Source organism: Stigmatopora argus, chromosome 8, assembly GCF_051989625.1.
Source record: "Stigmatopora argus isolate UIUO_Sarg chromosome 8, RoL_Sarg_1.0, whole genome shotgun sequence".
NCBI classification, from domain to species: Eukaryota; Metazoa; Chordata; class Actinopteri; order Syngnathiformes; family Syngnathidae; genus Stigmatopora; species Stigmatopora argus.
This window is the reverse complement of record NC_135394.1, coordinates 3387061-3412500: the sequence shown is the minus strand read 5'-3', so window position 1 is coordinate 3412500 and position 25440 is coordinate 3387061. Positions and strand designations below refer to the sequence as shown.

At 37.4% G+C, this 25440-nt stretch overlaps 1 protein-coding gene across 19 annotated transcripts in view; it reads left to right on the top strand.

Annotated features, from left to right (window-relative positions):
• Nucleotides 1–25245, top strand: part of dock7 (dedicator of cytokinesis 7) — a 45239-nt gene extending 19994 nt beyond the window's left edge. Inside the window, exons 18-52 of one of the 19 annotated variants that reach the window (XM_077608194.1) lie at nt 86–187; nt 1561–1647; nt 1770–2001; nt 2766–2930; nt 3108–3122; nt 3822–3991; nt 4902–4994; nt 6771–6860; nt 8317–8412; nt 8485–8625; nt 9006–9119; nt 9377–9544; nt 9905–10044; nt 10898–11067; nt 11755–11933; nt 12072–12254; nt 12703–12838; nt 14363–14459; nt 14736–14753; nt 16517–16613; nt 16780–16914; nt 17009–17161; nt 17307–17465; nt 17539–17639; nt 17729–17921; nt 18024–18167; nt 18276–18407; nt 19124–19138; nt 21483–21608; nt 22007–22096; nt 22174–22410; nt 22500–22643; nt 22735–22841; nt 23909–24076; nt 24982–25245. In XM_077608194.1, coding sequence (XP_077464320.1) covers nt 86–187; nt 1561–1647; nt 1770–2001; nt 2766–2930; nt 3108–3122; nt 3822–3991; nt 4902–4994; nt 6771–6860; nt 8317–8412; nt 8485–8625; nt 9006–9119; nt 9377–9544; nt 9905–10044; nt 10898–11067; nt 11755–11933; nt 12072–12254; nt 12703–12838; nt 14363–14459; nt 14736–14753; nt 16517–16613; nt 16780–16914; nt 17009–17161; nt 17307–17465; nt 17539–17639; nt 17729–17921; nt 18024–18167; nt 18276–18407; nt 19124–19138; nt 21483–21608; nt 22007–22096; nt 22174–22410; nt 22500–22643; nt 22735–22841; nt 23909–24076; nt 24982–25024 — 4440 coding nt within the window. In that variant the 3' untranslated portion in view covers nt 25025–25245. Of the gene's footprint in view, nt 1–85; nt 188–1560; nt 1648–1769; nt 2002–2765; nt 2931–3107; nt 3123–3821; nt 3992–4901; nt 4995–6770; nt 6861–8316; nt 8413–8484; nt 8626–9005; nt 9120–9376; nt 9545–9904; nt 10045–10897; nt 11068–11754; nt 11934–12071; nt 12255–12678; nt 12839–14362; nt 14460–14735; nt 14754–16516; nt 16614–16779; nt 16915–17008; nt 17162–17306; nt 17466–17538; nt 17640–17728; nt 17922–18023; nt 18168–18275; nt 18408–19123; nt 19139–21473; nt 21609–22006; nt 22097–22173; nt 22411–22499; nt 22644–22734; nt 22842–23908; nt 24077–24981 lie in introns of all 19 variants that reach the window. The other 18 variants (XM_077608187.1, XM_077608195.1, XM_077608189.1 and 15 more) reach the window with 18 other exon arrangements.
• Nucleotides 25246–25440: the final 195 nt, after the last annotated feature.

Here is a 25440-nt window from a genome sequence, read left to right as displayed (position 1 = left end):
TGGGGATATTTTAAAAACTATTTTACGTTTTCACAAAATAAATTACCTCAAATATTAATGAATGGTTTTTTCCCTCCTATTCCAGTGGATACCCATGTTGCAGAATGGACGCTTGCGGACAGGGCACTTCTGTCTTCCTGTGTCTCTAGAAAAACCACCCCAGTCATACTCAGTACTTTCGCCTGATGTAAGTTAAATATATATATATATATATATATATATATATATATATATATATATATATATATATATATATATATATATATACACACATATGAATGTATGTATAAAATACAGATGCAGACATTAAATTTTATTATTCAGTTTAACTTTTCTAAATTGGGTGTATTGAAATCATTCCATGAGTTTTGTAGGTCATGGTTGACGAGTGGCGAATCTGAGGATAGACGTTATTACCTACTTTATGGGTTTTCTAGGAATATGATTAATTTATTCTACTGCACGCAAGGAGACAAAATGTTAGGTTCATCCAATTGTAGGTTCCTTAGGTTTTTCCAATTCAGCTTTCAATAAAAAAGGCATCTGTAGTCACATCACATTTAATTCTTGCAAGAGAGAATACATCCGGCAGCTCGCCCCACCCAAGATTATTCTAAAGAGCGGCATTATGTCCTGCCTATTTAAGGCTTCAAATCAAAACAATTACAAGGTTATCGATTCCATTTGCGTAAGCAAGAAACAAAACAATTCCATTTGCGTAAGCAAGAAACAAAACAATTCCATAATCAAGCAACCCAAGCGTCAACCTAGCGTCACAAATTAAAACAATATGCTTGATAGTCATCCGCTGACCCAACAACAATTTAAGCGTCCTTCACCGATCTTCATTGTGAAACTCGCATCTGGGGAAGGGGTCGACGCGTATCTTCCAGTAATCAGTCCTCGGAGCAAGAACTCAGTGGATTGTTTTATGTCCTTTCGAACTTGTATCTCTCGCTGTCCTGGAGAGCGACCTTGGCGCAAGCGTTTGCTTCACATATTAATTCAACTCTAACATAAAGGCGATCAAACACATATATATATTGTTTAATATAGTTACACATTTAGGATGAGCAAATATATTGATTAATATAGTAAGCATGTATATTATAAGGCTCTATATTCATTGCAAACACATTTATAATAATGATTACCCCAACATTCCCCCCTATATTATAAATTTGCACATGATCCCCTTAATAAAACTTCCTTTCAGCTTTATTCCATTAATTCTAAATGAACATATAGTAACATCCCAGAATTAACCCAACATTCCCCCCTTTTTTATTATATGTTCGTTTTTTATTTTATGGAATAAAGCTGAAAGGAAGTTTTATTAAGGGGATCATGTGCAAATTTATAATATAGGGGGGAATGTTGGGGTAATCATTATTATAAATGTGTTTGCAATGAATATAGAGCCTTATAATATACATGCTTACTATATTGTTTAATATAGTTACACATTTAGGATGAGCAAATATATTGATTAATATAGTAAGCATGTATATTATAATTAACCCAACACAAACTCTAAATGATGTATTATTTTGTCTTCAGGTTCCTCTCCCAGGAATGAAGTGGGTGGACAACCATCGTGGGGTATTCAATGTGGAAGTGGTTTCTGTTTCAACAATCCACACACAGGTTAGCTATAATTTATTCCAGTAATTTTGAAAAAAAGTGTGGTACAAGTAGCACCGGTGGTTGGTACTCAGGCTTATCCCCCTACATTTACCCATTTGTAATAATCTGCTTTATTTTCTTAGGATCAGTACTTGGATAAATTCTTTGCACTAGTGCATGCACTAGATGAGCACATGTTTCCAGTGCGGATAGGAGACATGCGAATCATGGAGAACAACCTGGAAACTGAACTGAAATCCAGCATAGCAGCACTCAACTCTTCCCAACTCGAGCCAATTGTTCGATTTCTCCACCTACTACTTGACAAGTTGGTTTTGCTTGTGGTCCGACCTCCAGTTATTGCTGGACAAATTGGTATGCTTCTGCTTGATTTGATATTGAATAAATATTTCGTAATGTCTGTCCATCTGTCCATTAAAAAAATTAAGAGTAGCCCATTTAAATAGCGTCCTCACAAAGAAGAACAAAAAGTGAGATCTTGACCCCTCACTCTAGGTGGTCTAATAAAAATTTAGGCAGAGACTCTTTATAGTTAATGTGCCTAATTAAACTGTAACAATATTTCTCTTTGCTTCATCTGAGACACGGATGAAGCCTATTTAATCTCTTAAGTCTATTAAAGCGTGTACAGTCCATTTGTAAAACCGACCACAGTGAGTTGCCAATGCGTCACGAGTCGGAATGACATGCAAGATTCTCACTCAGATTTGAAAATATCTGACAGTAGTTATTTATATCACTTTCTGGAAACAATGGCATTGATTTCCATTTTTCTCCGTTATTACACATCGGAAAATTTATTTTTTTCTTCCACTTTATTAAACGAGGGTCTTTTTCCCTGGAATCACATGATCAAGGTGATGTCTATTGCTATAAGAACCATGTCTACATGCTCAATTTGCAAGGAAGCATGGTTATTTGATAATAAGAAACTAGTTGTTTCTATCTCCTATGTCCCAAAAAACACGGTCTACTACAGATTTTAAAGTATGTTATCTATGGACACACTGACTTTATATAAATTGGATAAAAGAGAAAATGGCACAGGGGAAATTTAAAGTGTTCTCTCTAAAGCCATTAAAATGATGTCTAAACCTGTTTGTTTGTGTGGTTTATAGTGAATCTTGGTCAGGTATCATTTGAGGTTATGGCAGCCATTGTAAACCGCCTCCATAAGTACCTGGACACGAGTCAAGACATGCATGGCCGCAACAGCCTTCTTTCTTCATACATCCACTATGTCTTCCGGTTGCCCAGCACTGATCCTAACTCACCTTCACCAGGTATTTGGCTACACAATTTACTAATTTATTGATTTCTTTTGTTCTGTTTTAACCTACCTCATCTGTGTCTTTGTTAAAACATCCATCACATTTTATTCTTTTGCATTTCATTTTTGCAACTGTTTTTCTTTTCTTTCTTTGTCCACAACCTTTTGACTTCGGGTTTGCCTTCCAAAGACATCAAATCAACAGGTATTGTAAGGTTTTATAGCTATACAAGTAATTTTTCTAATCCATAAAATAATTTAGTATTTCTTTCTTAAAAATCTGATAGATGCATGACGTCTACTGGGTATTATGAAAAGTACACCCAATAAATCCAGAGTAAGCATTTGGCGCAGAGTGTATCATTTATTTTTGAATCCTGTTTTTAAACATTTTTGTCGCTAAAAAAGTATTTAGTATTATTTTAAAAAGGCACCAAACAACCCTCCCCCCTTGCAAAAATATGTTTTCTTATCCAGGACTGATGAAAACGTAGCCTTGTCATCATACCTTATTTTTAAGACTATAAAGTGCACTGGATTATAAGGCATACCATCAATAAGCACATTTATTTTATTGTAAAAGGCTGATTATAAAGTGCATTTGTGCAACAATGTATTGCCATTTGTTATTTTAGCATTTAACTATGTAACTATTATTTTAATTATTTTTTATTTTATGTTCCTAAATTATTCTAAACAGATTAATGTCACACTTATCCTCACGTTGCGTTGCAAATGTAACTGAGCTAAACCGAGAAGAGCATCTCAGATTTGGCTCTGTTTTAAGATATGTATTCTGAACCTGTTTCGGTTTTGTTAAATATTGGTAATAGTATTGACACCGTTTGTGTCCCAGTTTGTATTTATATTTTTTAATTTTCCTTTTCTCTATATTTTGTGCCAGGCCCCGGAGGGCTAGGAGGTTCTGTTCACTATGCCACCATGGCTCGATCAGCCGTTCGACCAGCCAGCCTTAACCTAAACCGATCTCGTAGCCTTAGCAACAGTAACCCTGACATCTCTGGTACACCCACCTCTCCTGATGATGAGGTTCGCGCCATCATTGGCAGTAAGGTAAGGTTTTCACATTTGAATGTGTCAACAGCAGGTCTTATGCCATAAATAACACTTGTAAATCTAAAAAATATATATATATTTTAAGGCTACAAACAAGCTCATTTATTTTCTGTTGGTCACATAACGTAATAGCACTGTCTAGCATCTGTGCTCTCATTGCACGTGCTTATCAAGTTTAAATAAATATTTACCACTGCTGACATTTTCAAGTCCTGTTGACTCTGTGAGGTATTTTAGAATGGGTTTCATAAGGTAATTGGAATAATTCCAGTTTTCATCACACATCAAGGCGCCTGCCTTACATGCGCACAGTGACCCTGAGGTCATTATATCAAAATTTACACTAGATATAGTATGTAAACATAACTTTGGACCTCTTATCTGTCTAACCGCTGTAACACCAGCCTGCTTTGAAGGATGTGCTTAGGGTTTAAATTGTGAAAGTCAGACAAAACATTGGGGCAGAAAGTACATTTTGATGACCTTCATCTGAAGGATTTTTGAAGGGGTAATATTTCCATTATTCCTGCGTGTATGTCTTTCAGTAATCAGTCTCAAATGAATTTGACCAGTGTTTGATTGTTTGTCTGCGTTGTATTCTATTCTCAATTTAAATGTCAATGATTAATTGCTTTTAACTACTCTTAACTGGTGATTTTGAAAAGCTGGAGAACCAATTTTTATACAGTTGGTAAACACAGAATGTAGAAAAAAATGGAAAAATAACTATTGTTTTTCTTTCGTCATTTTTACTTTATTGACAGCTGATCTTTTGGGCCCTTCATCCAGCATTCCTGACCTCTGAACCTCTTTAACCTGTGATTCCTTCCCTCCTCCTTCCCCTATGCTGCTTGCTTGTTGCCTCGCTTGCTGTATGCCTTGTGTCCTTTGACCTTGGCACTCCTAGGGCTTAGACCGGTCCAACTCATGGGTACACACCATGGGCTGTAAGAGTGCCCCTTGGGGATCCAGCCCTGGGTCTGCTCCAGAAACCATACAGGTGGTTTTACGAATAACCCTGTACTCTGCTTCGCTCCATTTATAAATTAACATACTCACCTTGGAAGAATACTGTCATATGAGAAGTTTTAGTCTTTCCTAATTCTTCAATCGTTTATTTACAAGGGGTTGATCTTACTCATGCTATAATCTTTCTAGGTTAAAAACAAACAAATGTTTAATTTACTGTGACATAATGACAAGAAGCTAGAGTTGCTTACGTATGTTTATCATACCAAATGTTCTTATATTGCAGTATTCTTCTAAAATTGTAATCACAGCCCTTCAATGATCCCATGCATGGGTGTCACAGTAGTCCATCTCATCCCACACGCTTTTACCCCACTTGTCATAGTCAGCTGTCTCTTTGACACTGACTGCGGATAAGATGAGCTGGGTCTAAAGCACAGGTGTCAAAGAGCCGGCCCGGGGGCCAAATCTGGCCCGTCGCCTCATTTTGTGCGGCCCGAGAAAGTCAATCATGAGTTGTTTCTAGTTGTTTCTATCATCTAATCATGAGTGCCAACTTTCTGTTTTAGGATCAAATTCAAATGATTATAGATGTACATTATATTTCCTGATTTTCCCTTTTAAAAACAATTATTGCATTTTTTAATCCATTTTTTTTCTTTTGTGTTTTGTGTTCAAAAAGCTTTTTGTAAAATCTGAAAATAAATATACAAATATTTTCAGTTTTCCACTTTAGAAAAAGATGTTTCCATTTGAAATAAAAAATAAGACATTTTCCATGACTAAGAAAAAAAACTCAAATAAACATAGTTTTAGATCTATAAAAACAGACTATTTAGGGCTTTTGATCCAGTTCTTTTAATCCAATTAAAAAAAAAAAAATCTAAATATTAGATCTAAAATGGTCCGGCCCACATGAAATGGCGTTGACGTTAATGCGGCCCGCGAACCAACCCGAGTTTGACACCCTTGGTCTAAAGAGAGATAATAGGTGCTGAGAAAGAAGAAAAAACTTATTTTTAAACTATTTCTCCTCGCAGACTGTCTATAAATTCTCTTCCGTCACATTCTTCACATTCCTTTAGATTCATCCTCTGTAGTTAGTTTCACTGTCTATTTTTCTACTAATCCCTCATAGCATTGAGCATGGAAGTGTCTGTTGTGGTTTTGTCCACTTCACTTTCTGTCTTCATGGGTGTCTTGTCATTTGTCTCTTCATTTTTTTTATTTGCATTTTGTTATTTTGTATACAGCGGTACCTCTTCTTCCGAAATTAATTGGTTGCAGAATTTTTAGAGCAGAATTTTACATGGCATTTTTCAAATGCATTCGTAATTACAGGTACCAATGTATTATAAATCGCAGCCTGGTCAATTCTCTTTAATGGAGCATGTGAGGTTTTAAGTTTCAAGTTACGGCTGCAATGAGATTGCTTTTATTTGGTATTTATTTATTTTTCATTGACCCTTGCATCCTGAGGGATGAAGTCTGGCACGTAATTTACAAGGGCTTGGAACAATAAACAACTAGCGACTGGTCATACTTCATTACAAAACTAAAAGACTGACATAAATGTTTATAATTTAAAATATACCATTTAACAGTAAAAAATGAGAACCAGGTCTTGTGTAGGCTAATTGTTTTCATTCATCTTTGTGATTGTTTGAGACCACAAAATGGTTGGTTTGTCTGTGTGTCTGTGTTGACCCTGTCACCTTTTGCTTTTTCTGTGAAGAAAAGGTGCAAACCCACACTTCGTTGCTCCTCCACTAACTTTGTTGTCACGTTCCATTCATTCCATCCATAGGCCATGGAGCGCTGTGGCAATCGCATGTCTTCGCACACAGAGAGCGCCAGTTTCTTGCAAACTTTAACAGGACGGTTGCCCACAAAAAAGGTAGAGCAACTTGCATTGGGGAATGAACGCACCCCACACCTCTTCTATCCCTTCCACTTGTTATGTCTGTGGATGTACTGTATGACTCTGGATTGTTCAGTGTTGTGTTTGTTTTTTGTAGCGTCTTGCTGAATGTCACTGGTTTGCGTCTTGTTTTGAACTTGCAAAGAAAATTGCTTTTTTACTTTTTATACCACCACCTGTATTGTTTTGGTATTGCAAATGCTGTTCTCAGTCTGCACTGTTCTTTTCAAATGTGCATGATGTTTTCACAAATGAATATTCTTTTAGTCTGCTATAATATCACTGAAGTCCAAATGTTTTAGCCATTAACATATAATGTGAAAGTGTACGTATATTTATTTGGCAGGTTATGAGATTCCAGTTTCAACTTTTTATTAGTTTATGACCTTAAATTGTGGAGTTTCATGTTCTCTTTGTTATAGTCTGGTCATCTCTGGGTAACATCCAAATTTCCCAAAACATACTGCCAAATTTCATTTAAGATTCTAAACTGTTTTATTGTGAGAATTTTAATTTAAATGGTTATTTGTTTCCTACAAAGTAGGGGGATGTATCCCATGTCTTTTTGAGTCAGCCTGGATAGACTCCTTCTCACCTGCAACTTAATGAGGCTGCTATAGAAAATGGATGTGATGTTTTTTCCCCCTTGAGCACTAATTCCATTACATAGCTCAGCAGTAGTACTAAGAAATCACCCAGCTTCAATTGGTTTGAAAATGTTCTATATATTCTAAAAATAGAATGTTCCTTTTTCTATGCAAAAGATATAGTAATATTGGTTGTGCCAGGCAGAAAAATTCAATTTTCTATTTAGAAGGCGCATTTTATGCGCAATTTATGGCACCAGATATTGGTGTACACCGACCGGCCTCTATCCATTGCCATTTGGGACAGGCTGACACACTCTTGAGTGAAGAGTCCTGAGGATAAGCAGTGTAGATAATGTATGGGTAAAATTTGGTATTTCCCATTCTTTTATTTTTATCCATTGGAATAAAGACTTTAAAAAATCTATTCTTAAACATTTGCTCTTTGGGTTGAACATTACATTTTTATACGAGTCCACACAAGAGCGAAGAGATAAAAAGACATTTTCCCACAAAAAGGTATAATCTTCTCCATGTGAGAAAAAACATCACTATGTAATATACAACAATTAACAAAGTTCATTGGGTTGGTTGTTCATGGTTTGTGAAGCTGGTTATCTTATTGTAGCACTTTTTCATATTAAAGATAGGTTTACCTAATTGTACATTTCTACATAAAATATGGTACTTGTGGTTTTGCGTGAGCTTTCTACATTATTTACTTTAAATAAAACCTGAAATTTCTCATGATGTTAACTTAGAAATAATATGCTTTATAAATAATAAGATGAGCTCAACCACACCTGTCATCCACTTTGTTTCCTCTTCGCTCCTGTCCCATATAGCTCTTTCACGAAGAACTGGCCCTCCAGTGGGTGGTGAGCAGTGGAAGTGTCAGGGAGGGTGCACTCCAGCAGGCCTGGTTTTTCTTTGAGCTAATGGTAGGAAAAACTGATAAAGCATCTTTCCAAGAACCATGAACCTCATACTAACCCATGACACTCAAACCCTAGGTGAAGAGCATTATTCATCACCTTTACTTCGCTGAGCGTTTGGAGTCACCCAGAAAGAACCGATTCCCAGAGCGCTTTATGGATGACATAACAGCGTTGGTCAGCACCATTGCCGGTGACATTGTATCACGTTTCCAGAAGGTGACATGAAATGAGATCCATACATCAAGATTATGATTTCACAGACATGTTTCTAAATATTGCTTCCAGAGATTGAAAGAAATGAGAAATTAACAATCTATATTCTTCTCTCATCGGTGTTTCTTATGTTCTGACAAATAATACATGTGAAAAACAGATCTAGTGATTTGCAAAGCAAACCAATTATATAACCAAATCTAGTCCATCTCTAATATTTCATCTATGGCAATCTGCATTTAGTTCTGTTATTCATCTTTTTGGTTTAATTTTTCATTTTTTAAATTTCTTTTCACCTACTTTAGTATAAATAGAGAACACTGGTTTCAGTGATTTTGACAAAATGAAAAACTGAACAGATTGCTTGTGCTTCATGTCATCAGGATCTGGAACTTGTTGAGCGACTGAATACAAGTCTGGCATTCTTCCTTAATGATTTGCTGTCCGTCATGGATAGAGGCTTTGTCTTCACCCTTATTAGGGTGTACTGGAAACAGGTACTAAGATTTTTATTTTTGCTATGTAATGAATATGATTAATATCATATGTCTGATTAAGCACTGCAATATGGTGAATAAGATTGCAACTAAAGCAGAAGTTTGTGGTAATAGTTTTAAATTTTGTATAAAGTATATCACATATGCGAAGCCGCTTTAATGACTTGAGTTGACTTTTTAAAACATGAGGCAACCCTGAATTTTGAATGTTTTTATGTATTACTTGGTAGATGATGCCATAATGCTCTTCTGAACAGGTGTCCACAAAGGTTTACGCACTGCAAAACCCAACATTAGAGTCTCTGAGGCTGGATTTCTTGAGAATAGTTTGCAGTCATGAACATTATGTGACCCTAAACCTGCCATGCAGCTTGCTCACGCCTCCTGCTTCACCATCACCATCTGTCTCTTCAGCAACTTCACAGGTTGGACTTATATAATTGTACTATCACTAATAAAGAATACTTTTGTCTGTGAAGTTTTTGTCCAAAAGCAATTGAATTGCCCAATTTCAAAAAATGCAAAAAGGAAAAAATCTGTGTAAATTACATGTTGTCTCTACATGAGGGTACTCCAAAGTGGACCTCTAGGGCCGCTGTGGGTTTTGATCTTTAGTAAGACACCTTAATAGTGAACAGATATCCTCTTGTTAAGATGGAATTAAATCTTGTGCCCACTGCGGCTCTTTATGGAAAAGTTTGGAAACCTATGGTTTACATGAACAACAAAGGTTCATTTTGTTAGCATGTATCCAAATGTGTAATTCTTCTTTCTCTTTGTCACAGAGCTCTGGGTTTTCCACACATGTTCAGGACCAAAAAATAGCAAACATGTTTGAACTGTCAGTGCCCTTCAGAGAACAACACTTTATGGCTGGGCTTGTACTGTCAGAACTGTCCGTAATACTTGATCCAGAGAATGAGGGGTTAGTATATTTGCCAATTCATACATTCACTGACTAGAGTAAAAAGATTGTGTTGGTTGCGTCTCATCAATTATGACCAAGAATTCTGTGACCTTGGCATTCATTACTTGTAAATACAGTATTTGAGATGAAAATTGTGGGTATGATTGCATAAAGATGGTGGGGGTCAGTGCAGTTAAAATACTAATCCTCCATGAACGTTTTACACTAACCCAGGGTAAAAGGACAACTTAAAAGCTTTAACCATGAGTGCTACTTTTTTATATTCAGAAGCTCTCCATGACATCAAACTTTGTGATAAATTCAACTTTTCTTTTTTTCAATGATATTTTGACCATACACAGAGATAAAGTACATGAATGAAAATGCATAGAATCCAGTACAGCAGTGGGAAACCCAGCATTGTGGACGTGGGACTTCATTAAGTCGTCTAATTAAAATCAAATGTGATTGGTTAATTTGTTCATAATGCTCTGAACCAACACATATCTTAGGCTACCTTCAGAATTATGGAATCGTCGCCAATAAATGAGGCATCGCCCCATCTTGTTAGAGGTTAACAATCCTAATTTGATATTGTGGTTTCCATATAGTAATACTTTGATGGTGCTGTGAATTTCTCACTAAACAACTAGGTCAGAGAAAAGAGATGTGTAGGATGCACTTATTCAATTAAATGGCATCTTTAGACCTTCTCTGAAGGCAGAAGAGCCTAAGGGTGCCCACTGCTTTAGAGTATCTATACTTATAAAGGTTTATTGTTTCGCCCAACACCTTTTCTTCAGTTTTTTTTCAAATTCGATTCTGTTTTCTTCTATAGCCAAATAAGATATATATTTTTCCGTTTTCTTAGGATGTTTGGTTTGCATAAGAAAGTGGTTAGTGTTGTACACAACCTGCTGTCCAGCCATGACTCTGACCCACGCTACGCTGATCCAGAAGTCAAAGCCCGAGTTGCTATGCTGTACCTTCCTTTAATTGGCATTGTCATGGAGACTCTACCACAGCTCCATGATTTCACAGGTACTAATTAATGATTGGTGAATTTTTGTTTTATGCATTTACCTGTCAAAACAAAACATTTTGGCAGAATCTTAAATAGTTCTGTTCAGATTTTTTTTACTGTACTCCTGTTTCCTCACATATCCCAATAATATGCATGGTATGCTGTTTGAACACTAAATTGTTATCAAGTATGAGTAAGAGCGCGAATGGATGTTTGTCTCATTGTGCCCTGCAGTTGGTTGGCAACCAATTTAGGGTGTACCCCGCCCACTTTCCATTGTTAGGATATGCTCCAGCACCCCATGAATCAATGAATGAATGGCTATAAAACAGGTCAGGAACTGGTGCTATTTATAGTGACATCCTATACAAATATGCCACCTGTTTTCGTACACTTTTTACTAATTTCACTAGCACTTTGTCAAATTTGTAAATTATGTGAAGAAATATTTACATGGAATAATATCCTAATCAAAAGAGGTAAATTATATTGGTTAAAAGAAAATTATATTGTGAATATTTTTCGTTTTACCATTGTCATTTAAATGCCTGTTGGCTTGTGACTTGCAAAACAATGACTTCCTCCCATTTCTTCTTTTTAAAAACAGAAATTGCTATAGTTGATGTATTGATGTTAGCCACATGTGTACTATAAGACTATTGCTAGAGACAGGTTTAGTGAAAAACTTATTTTTCCTTCACTAGAGTTTCTGAACCAGTGGGGTCGACAAGGTGGTTCCCAGGGCACCACTGTCGGCAACAACGGTGAAGATGCTGACGCAGAGGGAAACAGCATGATTAATCAGACTGTCGCCATGGCCATAGCAGGCACCGCCACTACCTCTCCAATGTCCCGACCAAGCAGCTTCTTGTTGAATTCGCAGGTGATGGACATAAGCTGACCATATTGCCTCCAGTCCAAAAAAACAGTAGCACAAGAGAATTGTCGACTGATTGATGTCATCACACTATTGTGCCCATATTTGGTCCTTTTATACTTTTTCCTTGGTCTGGTTCTCCAGGCGAATCGTCAACATGGATGCTTCTCGGCGGAGTCAAGTCGGAGTCTACTCATATGTCTGCTGTGGGTGCTTAAAAATGCAGATGAGCTGGTGTTACAGAAGTGGTTCACAGATCTTTCAGTTTCACAGCTGAACCGTCTGTTGGATCTCCTCTACCTCTGTGTCTCTTGTTTTGAGTACAAGGTGAGATTCTTTGCGTTGCTTCCTCAGCACATTAGGATGGATTTGCACAGCCTGCATCAAGTGACACAATCCAAATACTAATGGATGTAAATAAAACTACATTAATTCACAAGGGTAAATATAGTGATATACATGAAACCACTGCAAGCATAAAAACATTATATGCACTTAGGCACAAATTTCAAATTAGCCACTTCGGCTGTTGTGTAAATCCAGTCATGTGTGCTTTCTGTGCTTGGTTATCTTAAGAAGACTTTCTTTCCGCTTCCAGAATGATTTATGTTTTATTAATATTTTTGTCACTTTGCTTGTTGCATGGATATTTTTACGCCTAAAACCTTCTCTGCTTTTTGAGTGCTGTGCTGCAAATGACTTTCCTGCTGTTTTCTCTTTTGCCACTCACCCTCTGCATCATGGATACAAGGCCCATATTGTGTTCACCATGCAGGGGAAGAAAGCTTTCGAGCGTATGAACAGTTTGACATTCAAGAAGTCGAAAGACATGAAGGCCAAGCTGGAAGAAGCCATATTGGGGAGCATTGGTGCCAGGCAGGAGATGGTGCGACGCAGCCGCGGGCAGCTAGGTGGGCTCAAAACACACTGGAGAAATAAACCCCCAAATAATTACAATTTTGTACATTTCATGATCTTACAATGACAAAACAGTGTACTATACATAACTTAACAGATAAATCAAGACACACTGAAGTAATTTGATTCTCAGTCATCTGTCAAGCAAGCCGTTCATTGATCTATCATAGTTCGCTTCGTGTGCGGTCGATTGGTCGCCGTTCTTCTGGTTGCCGTCTTTTGGTCGCCGGTCTTTTGGTCGCCGGTCTTTTGGTCGCGGTCTTTTGGTCGCCCCGACCGCGACAACAGGCGACCAAAAGACCGGCGAGCAAAAGACCGACGACCAAAAGACCGGCGACAAAACAAGGTAAAACAACACGGTCTACGCATCAATAAAAGCCAACAATGGCCATGAGCAGTTTCACTGAGCCGACATGCAAGTGTATGAGTTTGTATGTACATGTGTTGTCCCTTTAAGAAGCTACGTCAGTCAGGGTCTTAACAAGTTCTCCAACAAAAAACAATAAAAGTCCGGGAAATTTGGAGCTTTTCTTTAGCCTAATAATTACTAAGGCATTAAGTATGACTAAATTGTAATTCGCAGTTTGTATATAGGGAATTTGAGCAACGATTTAAATGGTAATTATCACTTATCTTCCGGGCGACCAAAAGACCGGCGACCAAAAGATCGGCGACCAAAAGACCGGCGACCAATCGACCGTGTACCGTTCGCTTAGACGGCAGGTCGTGGGGGCAGCGGCTCCAAAGTCAATGTCAAGTCATACCCCTCCTAAGCAAATAATTTCATCCATTCCTTCTGGGGGATCCCAAGGCCAGCTGTAAGGCAAAGTCCTAGCATGTCCTCTGTTCTCCCGGGATCATACTGGGCAAAAACTGCTCAGAACATCTTATAAGAGCGGCAACCTGAAGAGATGCCCATATTGATTTGGTTCCTTTTAATATGGAAGACCAGCAGATCTGCTTTGAACCCCATCTGGAAGACCGAGCTTCTGATTTTACCGCTAATAAAGAGCCTAGGTAGAATTTGGGATTGCGGATTAAGTTTATCTCAGCCGCCAGTATTCGGCATCTTGTTCTTTTGGTCATGGCCAACAGCTTGTGACCGTAGGTGAGGGAACGAACATGGTTTCTTTGGTAAATTAGTAACAATGTCTTTCGACTGTTTTTTTCTTTACCATAAGAGACCGACACAAAAAATGAAAAAATCCTGCGAGCCGAGGATATTGCTTTAACCTGGAGATTCAGCACTCGGTCTTTACACGTTTTTAGCACTACAAATAGAATTTACGTATTAGGAAACAAATCAAGAAAATTATTTGATGAACCCTTCAATTGATTTGTTTTCAATTATATTGGCCCAAGCTGTGTATTGTGTTGGATTCTTTTGCTTTACTCTTATTTTATTGTATTACGTAACCTCTTCATGCATTCCTATTTTAGGATGGAAAGTACATAAATGCTGAAAATAACTACAATAAAAACCTCTCAACTAATAAGTTTTTCCCCTCCTCCCTCAGAGCGTAGCCCTTCAGGCAGTGCATTTGGCAGCCAGGAAAATCTACGGTGGAGAAAGGACATGACTCACTGGAGGCAGAATAGTGAAAGATTAGATAAGTAAGTTATGACTTAGATTTTCCATTATGTTCATTTAAATTTCATCAATAAGGCAACCAGGGTCAAATATATATATTCTGATTGATCTTTTTTGTAATTAAATCTGATAATCCAAAAAGTATATTTTTGATTTTATTCATCACGCAATACGTCTAAGTTTTCCAAATACTTACTTACCAGTACTTTCCTTCATTTGGAACTTGGTTTTCCTAATCTGACAAATTTGCAGTGTCTAATTTTCACTTAATTATTATATCTTGCTGTTTGTTCATGTAGGAATCACAGATCACTCAGGTATTGTATGCACCACATTTGCTGTGTGTTCTTTTGAGTCAGTTCCTTGAACAATGTGTTCAGTTGCATGTGGAAGTACTGGCAGTTAAAATGGAGTGCATTGATTTCCTATATTTCCCTTTGAGGGAAAAAAAGTAAACGGTCATAAATGTATTGTCTATTCTCTAATCAAGTCATAAATGCAAAAAAACTCATTTATTAGTAATAACTATTTTGTGTCTTCTGAACCTTAACAGAATTGAAAGGCAATACGTGGCATTTTTGTGGCATACGTTATTTTTGTTCATGGGCAACAATATTTTACAGCCTTAACAAAAAAAAGGAATATTTTGGAACTCATGATTTTTAACACTACTTGTAGTAACATTATATTGATGTTTCTGCTGTTAGCTCTTAATTGGTTTAACTAGTATATTGCACATGCACATGGATACACCACAAGAAACTCCTATACATTGGGTTTACTATTTCCCGCCACATTTCACAATAACTTTGTGCTTGTTTGGGTTGGTGGTGGCTGAATGTGGTCTGCTTTTTTAATCTATGTTGCTTATATTTAGCCTTGGGGTGGTGTTCTTTCCTTCTTGCTGTAGCAGAAAAAAACCTTGTTATCCAATTTTAGTGCTCAAACAAATCTACTAGTTCAAGTAGTCCCGCTAACCCCGCAATGTAGATGCATGCGTCCAGTTGAAAACAACAAAAAACAAAAAAAAAACAAAAAAATAATATATATATATATATATATATATATATATATATATATATATATATATATATATATACACACACACATACATATATACATATATATACACACATATATATACATACATATATATATATATTTATGGAGTCCCTCTTAATCTCAAAATCTTGTAACCTTTTAACTTCTTAAAAAGCTGAAAATTTAGGATGACTAGTGCTCTGGGATCAGCATAACCTGGTACTGTGGCTGTTTTTTGGACTAGTTATATTGGTTTGAACTTTTCATCTTAGGTACACACACACACATCGACTGATTATCGGTTAGGCCTATTATGGGGGTCGATACTTGGCAATTACAAGCCTTTTTCAATCTCACTGACCGAGATGAAGAAATATATTTGCACTAGCTTATTTGTGTAGTCATGGTCAAGAACTACAGGTTTGTTTGACCTCTGTCATTGGTGACCAGTGACCAATCGGCAACAATTTATACTATACCCCCACACACACGCACACTGAATGATCCCTGCTGCCGGTAATTCAGTACAGATTTTTTTATGGGTTTTCACAGGCTAAAATGATGCATGTCTTTTGGTGTTAATAGTACAATGTGGGCACCTGTGGTTTATAGTCCAGTGAGTTTTATATGTGTACTAATACAGCTTTCATGATGTGCCTTATACTCGAACAATTACAGTTGTTGGAGGAAAAAAACAATTTTTTTTTGTCTGTTTTCTTTACTGTTCAAAAAAGTTGCCCCTACAATATCAAGTTGTCTTCATTTTAACCTTATGGGAAAAATCTGATGAACTGTGATCTTTTAGCCACCCAGGTAATTTGCAAAATTTTATTAGATGATACTAGTTAAGTTTAGATTGTAGAGTAGAACTCATTTTTGTGAAAGTAATATAATTTCCTCTTAGGCTTCAACTCCAATAGTAAAATTATGTACTGCACAAATTGGCTTGACCATGGTGGCTGGAAGTTGAAGCCTCACATAACATTCCTTTTGGTCCACAGTACTAACTCATTGACACATTTTTTTTCTGTAATTCTAGGACCAGAGCAGAGTTGGAGCATGAAGCACTTATTGACGGTAACCTCGCGACAGAGGCCAACTTGATCATTCTTGATACATTAGAAATCATTGTGCAGGTACGTATTTGAACAGGATTGTTTTAAAAATATAAGCAAAAATACAGTTTACTGTTCAATGTATCATTTTCAGGGCTATATATCTATAGTTATAGCATTTGAAGCAGCACTTATATTGAAGTGTGTAGATTTATCTAATGTCTATCTCTTTGCTCTGTTTTTTCAGACTGTATCACTAACAGAGTCCAAAGAAAGTATCCTGGGAGGGGTTCTGAAAGTGTTGCTTCACAGTATGGCATGCAATCAAAGTGCCCTCTACCTGCAGCACTGCTTTGCTACGCAGCGAGCGCTAGTGTCAAAGGTGGGTTACGACATGCATCATTGGATGACAACAGTTGGAACAATTTTTGTTGCTGTGCATTTTGTCAGCTTGACAATTTGTATGCCTCTTTCAGTTCCCTGAATTACTCTTTGAAGAGGAGACGGAGCAATGTGCTGACCTGTGCTTGCGGCTGCTAAGGAGCTGCAGTAGTAGTATAAGCACCATCAGGGCCCATGCCAGTGCCTCACTCTACCTCCTCATGAGGCAAAACTTTGAGATTGGCAATGTGAGTACATTCATGCATGCCAGGAAATCATTATGATAATAATTTCTTATTTATAAGCCTTTCTCAGCTCTATAAACAACACTTGTCTACTAGCTCTTCAGTATCTGCAATCAGAGAGCTGTCATGATAAAGTTTTTTTTTAAAGAATTTTGCTAGGGTGAAGATGCAGGTGACCATGTCTCTTTCGTCATTGGTGGGAACGTCTCAGAATTTTAATGAGGAGTTCCTGCGTCGTTCGCTGAAAACTATCCTGACTTATGCAGAAGAAGACCTTGAGCTTCGGGAAACAACCTTTCCAGACCAGGTACTGGTTGCAATCTGAGTGTAAATGTGTTTCATTGCTTTTTAAGACAACAAATCCTATTTTTCACTTCTAGGTCCAAGACCTTGTTTTTAATTTGCACATGATCCTGTCTGACACAGTCAAAATGAAAGAACACCAAGAAGACCCCGAGATGCTAATTGATCTTATGTATAGGTACTTTACAACACTGAGGCAAATTCAAGGAATCTGTGTGTCCCTCCTCATTAGAATTTTAACAACTCTGCTCCAATATCCATCGGCAGAATTGCTAAGGGTTACCAGACATCACCAGACTTGCGACTTACATGGCTCCAGAATATGGCTGGAAAACACTCCGAGAAAAACAACCATGCTGAAGCTGCTCAGTGTTTAGTGCACAGTGCTGCCTTAGTTGCGGAATACCTAAGCATGTTGGAGGACCGCAAGTATCTACCCGTAGGCTGCGTGACTTTCCAGGTTTGGAATCCCTGCCATTTTTGGCTTGCTAATAAAATAAATTTATGTGCATTATGTGTACAGGATTTTTTCCTCTTTTTATGGATGTGTTTTTGCTTGTAGAATATTTCATCCAATGTGTTGGAGGAGTCTGCCGTCTCTGATGATGTGGTGTCACCGGATGAGGAAGGCATCTGCTCAGGCAAATACTTTACTGAGCTCGGCCTTGTGGGACTCTTGGAGCAAGCAGCGTCATCCTTCTCTTTGGTGTGAATGCTTGCATTCTGTTGGTCACGTTCAGATTGTGTTGATACCTCTTTTAATCCCAGATCGCATTTAAACATGCTTAGTGTAAATGTTTTTTTTTTTTGTTAGGCTGGCATGTATGAGGCAGTGAATGAAGTATACAAGGTACTGATCCCTGTCCATGAAGCAAACAGAGATGCAAAAAAGCTGGCCAACATACATGGTAAACTACAGGAAGCCTTTGGGAAAATTGTACATCAGGTAAATACCTTGTATTATATTGAATTCTCACCCAATCATGATTATTGATACAGATTTAATGTGTGACTGCGCTTTGATTTATAAAATCATAACTATGTAGTACATTAATTTTTTCCAGCGCGACATTCTATACCATTTAAACTTCACTCGGTGATGTTCAACACTTGTTAAAACGAAAAGTAATGTTTTCATCCGAAAGCATGGGTATCTTTATCTGCGTTTTTTTACCTTTTATTTTAAACGTTTGTTTATGGATATAAGTTAGAATATTAAGTAGGATATAAAGGTTTTCCAATGGACAGCATTGATTTTTTCAACTTTCCTTGTTTGTCATTTAGTAGTATAATTGCATAAAGTAAACGCAAAACATAACATTAAATTCAATATTAGCATTGTAATAACCACTTAGGTTCAAGACAGATGTTGATCAATTGCCTCTGCTACAGTACATTTTAACTGCTTATGTAGGTCATGTCTGTCTCAGACAGGCAGTTTAAAGTGTGTTCTGTATACAGCATATTTTGAAAATTATCTGAACAAATTAGTTGCTATGTGTTAGGAAACAAAATTTGCATGATACGTTAAAAGGGATTTGACATCGAATCAGTACCAAAAGCCCTGTTAAGGCTGTAACATCGCTGAGTTTGACTGTTGCTGGGCCCAAAGGTTGCAAGTGTGTTGTGGTTCACATGTCCTGTCCTCTCTTTCACACACAGAGTACTGGCTGGGAGGTAGGTGGTTATATGGTTCCTGCTTGGTCCTGCTTGTCTTTTATTTACATACTTTTTTTTACATCTTTATTTGAATTCACACTCATTTCATTTGCTAGCCACAGGCTTCGCTTTGCATTGTACATACACTACATTTAGTCCATTAACATCTGCAGACAATGTTGATTGTCTTCCGCCAGCTGAGACACTCGCTGCACTGGCAGCAAAATCCTTTTTAAATTTTTGCCACTCCCTTCTCTTTGTAGAAGGGTCCGCTTATTTTTTTAACGTGACACTGTTAACCGGCTGTGCATGGTATCGACAGTGTTCGACACTAAAAGTCTTTGAATGCATCACATGCGCACTCTGCTCTGTTCTTTTCTTTATCTTCTGCCCCATCTGAGTTGTTAGCCAGATCATGCTCATCGGTTGACAACTTCCACAAACATACAACTTCTTATTTTCAAATCCAGGGCTCGATTTCAGTGCATTGTTTTTGATTTTGTGTTCTACTTAATTCATACACACACATTATTCAAGTATTTTAATGATGCAAAGTGATATTGCAGTGAAGTATGCCAGCATCAAATGTCTCTGAATGTATTGTCTAATATGGCTACCATTGTTATGAGTTTTGAGATTTTAATTAGTTAAAACTGAATCGACCCCTGTTTCATATGTTTTTAACCATTCATGACTTTATTTAGTAACTGACGTTAATTTTTCCTGATTTGTTGCATGAACCGAGCATTTGTTTCCTCAGGAGTTGCACCAACAGTGCATGGAGTTTTTTTGGGGCGATTGTGGAGTATTACTATTACACTTTTTTAGTCTTCCTTTGAATCCGTTCAACTTTGCATGTTTTTGATCCTCCACAATCTCGTCAAATTTAAACAACACCAAGAACATATTTTATTGGTGCTTTTGCTTACGTGCGTGAGTTTTTGTTGTCTTTTTGTTGTTGTTGTTTGGGTTTTTTTAATATGAAGTTAAGTCTGATTAAAATTGTTCTGTTTTCTCCTTTTTTTATTTTCCTGGTTCCCGATCCCAAATCTTCCCTCTTTACTTAATTGTTTCTTGTGGTAAGTTTCTTTGTTTTTGGAGCTTATCGTGTTTTATTTAATCATTAGCATATGACATGGCACTCCTGAATGGATTTAGTTTCTAATTGTATATGATTTATCAACAATCTCCCTGCTTTTTATGTTTCACATATACAGATTTATTAGTGGCATTCATTTAAAGTAATTTACCTGTTTTGGGTTAGGGGACCTTTCTTAATAATAATAATAATCGGACATAAGCTTTGTCATCATTATTGACTCGACAAAAGCCTAATTGTCATCATACCCAGAAACTGCGTATGACGAAATTGGTGGTGCTTCTCCATAAGGTGCGTTTTCCCGGTAAAAGACCCAAATAAGTGAAAATAATTTCAGACTCGTAATTTGGCATTCTGCCGTGATGGATACATCGCATCACCCCCCGAGCGGATCACTTACCTCTCACTGTCTTTCACTTACTTCAGCCAGTAGGAGGCAGATCACCGCCCAACGTCATGTTACCTCACCCTGAAGTTATTACACAGAAGGGATTGTGTGTCGTGTTACCGCAAGTTTAGAGTCCTGATGGATGTGGGAAAAAACTGTCCTTAAGCCTATTTGTCGGTACTTTGTGAGACCACCTTCATGCACTTCTGACCATGTTTGGTCATAGATTACTGGTTGATACATGCATCTGGGTGTTTTGCGAAGATCAACTGTGTTTGCTATAAATATAGAAGTATATTGTCAGTTACAGTGACAAGCTAACATTACATTTCCAACCAAAGCAATGATACGACATTTACTATAATCAACATATATTTCTCAACTGCCCTGTATTGAAATGATAAGACAGTCAACGCAGTAGTTACTTAATAAAGACTAAAAGAATACATTAAGACTTGATAAATAGATTACTAGTTATTGATTACACTCTTTTTTTCCTCTAACTATATCTACCAATAAGGTCACTGCACATGTTATCTAAAATAGTTATCGAGCTAAATCCTTGTTATTTAAATTTTGGCATCCAAGATAGGCTATTTTTGCACACGGTGTTTTATGTGTTTACTTGCTTTATTTATCTTTTGGGCGATTATGAACTAACTCTACAATGGCTTTTACATTTTTCAAGAAGTCAAGAAATAAATGTTATAAATACAACTTATCAAACTTATTTTTGTATGCAAACTGGATGTTCACAGTTTATTCCTTAGAATAATGGACACTCCTTGCGATTGTTGTGGTATAAAAGTAACGTGGATTGCATTCCTTTTTTTTTTTTTTGCTTACACGCCTTTTCTTTTTCGCAGGATGGTAAGAGGATGTTTGGAACATACTTCCGAGTTGGATTTTATGGCTCCAAATTCGGTGACTTGGATGAACAAGAGTTTGTGTACAAAGAGCCAGCCATCACCAAGTTGGCAGAAATCTCTCACAGACTTGAGGTAAATGTTACACAGTTAGGTTATGTGATGGTGATTCTGCTTCCCTTTGGAACCTATTTTGTATAAGATCTCCGGAGTCATGTTCTTTGAGACTTCCTTCCTCCTCTGACTTACTGTCAATTTTGCATTTAGTTTCGTCTCATGTTAAAGTCATTTTGTCTCAACTACCGTTTTCTATTAAGTCATATGCCCCCTGCCGGAATTTGCCCCCAAGTACATCGTTGGTTTCAACTATGCAGAGGAAAAATGCTACAAAAAATATACTTATCGCACAATTTATATATACTAAGGATCTGTGTGAGTCTGCATACTTGTTTTGACAAGATTCAGTCATTTAATTAGTGTGGAAAAATTTTGGCACTGTGACTTTAAAGCTGTTTTTTTTTTTAACTTCTAAGGGTTTTTACGGGGACCAGTTTGGAGAAGAGCAAGTAGAAGTCATTAAGGACTCCAACCCAGTAGACAAGTGCAAGCTTGACCCAAATAAGGTTGGTTTTTCCACATCATACACATCAAATCAGTCATCAAAATGAAGATAAAACAAATTTGTCTTTTTTTTTTACAGGCCTTCATCCAGATCACTTATGTAGAACCCTATTTTGACACGTACGAAATGAAAGACCGCATCACCTACTTTGACAAGAACTACAACTTGCGACGTTTTGTCTACTGTACCCCCTTTACACTGGATGGACGGGCCCATGGGGATCTGCATGAGCAGTTCAAGCGTAAGACCATCCTGACAACTTCCCACGCCTTCCCCTACATCAAGACACGTATCAACATTGTCCACAAAGAGGAGGTAAATTGGACAAGAAGATAAGAAACCAAGCTGTTTACCAAATTTCATGCATATCTACAACAAGCCGTCACTTGATGCTCTTTTTTCAGATTATTTCCACTCCTATTGAAGTGGCCATCGAGGACATGCAGAAGAAGACGCAGGAACTTGCTTTTGCTACTCACCAAGACCCTTCTGATGCCAAAATGTTGCAGATGGTATTGCAGGGATCAGTGGGCACCACTGTCAACCAGGTTGAAAAATTTGGTTTTTTTTCTATTGAATTTTAAAAGACCAACTGCTTCTTAACTGATTGAAGTAACTTCCGCATTGTGCATTGTCCAGGGTCCTTTGGAGGTTGCACAGGTGTTTCTGTCCGAAATCCCCAGTGATCCTAAACTTTACAGACACCACAATAAGCTACGGCTGTGCTTCAAGGACTTCACAAAGAGGTAAGCGTTTGTTAAAACTGATAAAGGTTTAGAGACACGTCCTGTAGGTAGAAAAACTTGAGTAAGATTTCCACTGCTGTCCAATACTGGTTTAATGACTGACAAACGTATTGTGTGGACTGTCCGGAGTGTTCACGTACGATATGCAGGGAATATAGATTGAATTGTCCCACAAATAGTGAAAATCCACACAAAAACTGGTTCACTAGTTGGGTCGCTATTACCAAAGAGTTTTAGACTACCTGTAAATAAAATACACTTCCATTGCAAAATTGATTCGTGAGTTTTACAAAGTTTTTTAAATTAAGAAAGGAAAGTGTTTACAGTCGAACATGCCTCTACTTACAAATGCTTCTACATGCAAAATATTCAGGTCACGAAAACCCTCGATGGGAAACCTTTTGTTCCAAGATACGAAAAATAGTCCAAGTTCCGAAACGTCAAATGGAATTGTTGTGGTAAAGTTGCTTTCCCATTGGCCCATCTCCAAACACCTCACTGGCCTCCCATTTGCTAAAAGGAAACTGTATCTCCATGATGTCAGAACCAGGGGAAGCATGGCGTCAGGCTGACCCAAAAACGGCACGGTCCAGGCGGACGCAAGTTTGGCTTCATTTTTCACAGAGTTGTTTTCTGAGTGTGTAACATAACATCTGTGTTTACATACGGGTGTACATATATTTACACGGCGGCGACTCGAAATTCCGTGACCAGACGTTTGGTCGCCGGACGTTTGGTCGCCCGGACGTTTGGTCGCCCGGGTGAATATAATTTTGAGAGCTGGTTTCAACAGTAGATATTTAGATATTAAACTCTCTCTCTCATGAATATAATTTTGAGAGCTGGTTTCAACAATAAACTCTCTGTCATGTTGTCAAACGCACCGTGACCAAACGTCCGGCGACCAAACGTCCGAGTACCCGAAATTCAACCCCAGCGGAAGCTGTCTGCATATTTTATTTATTTTAATGGCTTTATACTTTTTAAAAATCTTTTTATATGTTATCTCAGATTTACATTACATTCAAAGCAATCATCAATTAATGGTGACTAATCTTTTCCCCCAGGTGTGAAGATGCCCTGCGTAAGAACAAAAGTTTGATCGGTCCTGACCAGAAGGAATACCAGAGGGAGCTGGAAAGGAACTACCACCGTCTGAAGGAGGCTTTGCAGCCACTCATCAATAGAAAAATTCCTCAGCTTTACAAACCTGTGCTACAGGTCAACTCACACAGGTGATCAGTGACACACTCATACAATACAGTGCTACCTTGACATTAACATGTTACCACATTATAAATATATTTATAATTATTAAAAATATAGCAAATAAACAGGATTAATAATATAATTATTTAAAAAAAATACTCAAGAGTAGCATTACTTCAAAATAATATTATACAAATAAAAGTAGTCAAAAATAATCACTTGCCCTATAAATGTTTTGAAGGTCTTAAGTGGTAACTTTTGAATGGCTTTCCACTGTATTGACAACTGTGTAGAATGGGGTTAAATGATGATTAGTCTACAAAATTTTGGAAAATAACTGCTTCAGAGAATTTTTAAAAATTGCTAAATCGTACTCACCCTGTTAACATGGAATGGAATGGAAAATAAATTATAATGCTGTTTGGCTAAAGTATTCAAGATATTTAAAGGGTGGTACGAGCCGTGGCACACAAAAAACAGCCTATTGCTTGTTTTAAGGCATATGTCACTTTCCCTCTTTTATTGTATTTTTTAATCCAACTAGTTGATTACCTCATTGTTATTCATCCTTTGCGCAGCCACTGGAAACACAAATATTCTCTGTTAGGTGACACTGGGAGATTGGGACTTTACAACTCTTGCGCTGGTCCTCATTCATTGGATGAATTTTTCCGTAAGGCAAAAAAACTGCCTCTTTTGTCCACTGTTGTTGCCAAAATCAACGGAAATTGAGTCATTTTGTTGTTTGCTCTAACATTGCAATCAGATATGATAGCCAGTTGATACATTCATTTAGCCTCATTTTTTTATTGACCCAGATTTAGTAAAGTCTCACTACTTTTATCCAGGGAGCATTTTACACAAAGCACTAAACCACAAATAATAATAATGGGGAAAATCTCAACTTCTTTACTCTGTTTTCATTTGACAGAGATTCTTTCAGCAGATTGAGTCTACGCAAAGTTGAAATTTGAAGACCACTCGAGTACCTACAATGTGGAACCAGAAGATGCAATATTAATTTATTCATGACTGTAAATAGCAGCTAGTTAAGAATGGATCTCAAGTGTTTGTTTCCCAAAAAAAGGCTTCAAGTGTTCCAACTTGGTACGTCATTCCAGTGTCTTAACCTGTTTACACAATTAAAGTCAGCAGGATAAACAAGCCGATTTGACTTTAAAGAGACACCTTGACCGTTTAGATTTGGGGGGGGGGGGGGGGGGGGGGGGGGGGTTGCATTGGTAGAATCGAAGCCTTTTCTCCGCCGATACGAGACTGGGCTCGCCGTGGGTTTGCCATGCATCTGGTACCAAGAATGTTCATGTCCCATTATTGGTTCCAAAAAGTGCCAAAACATTTTCTACGCCAAATTATTCAGCAGAAACGTTTT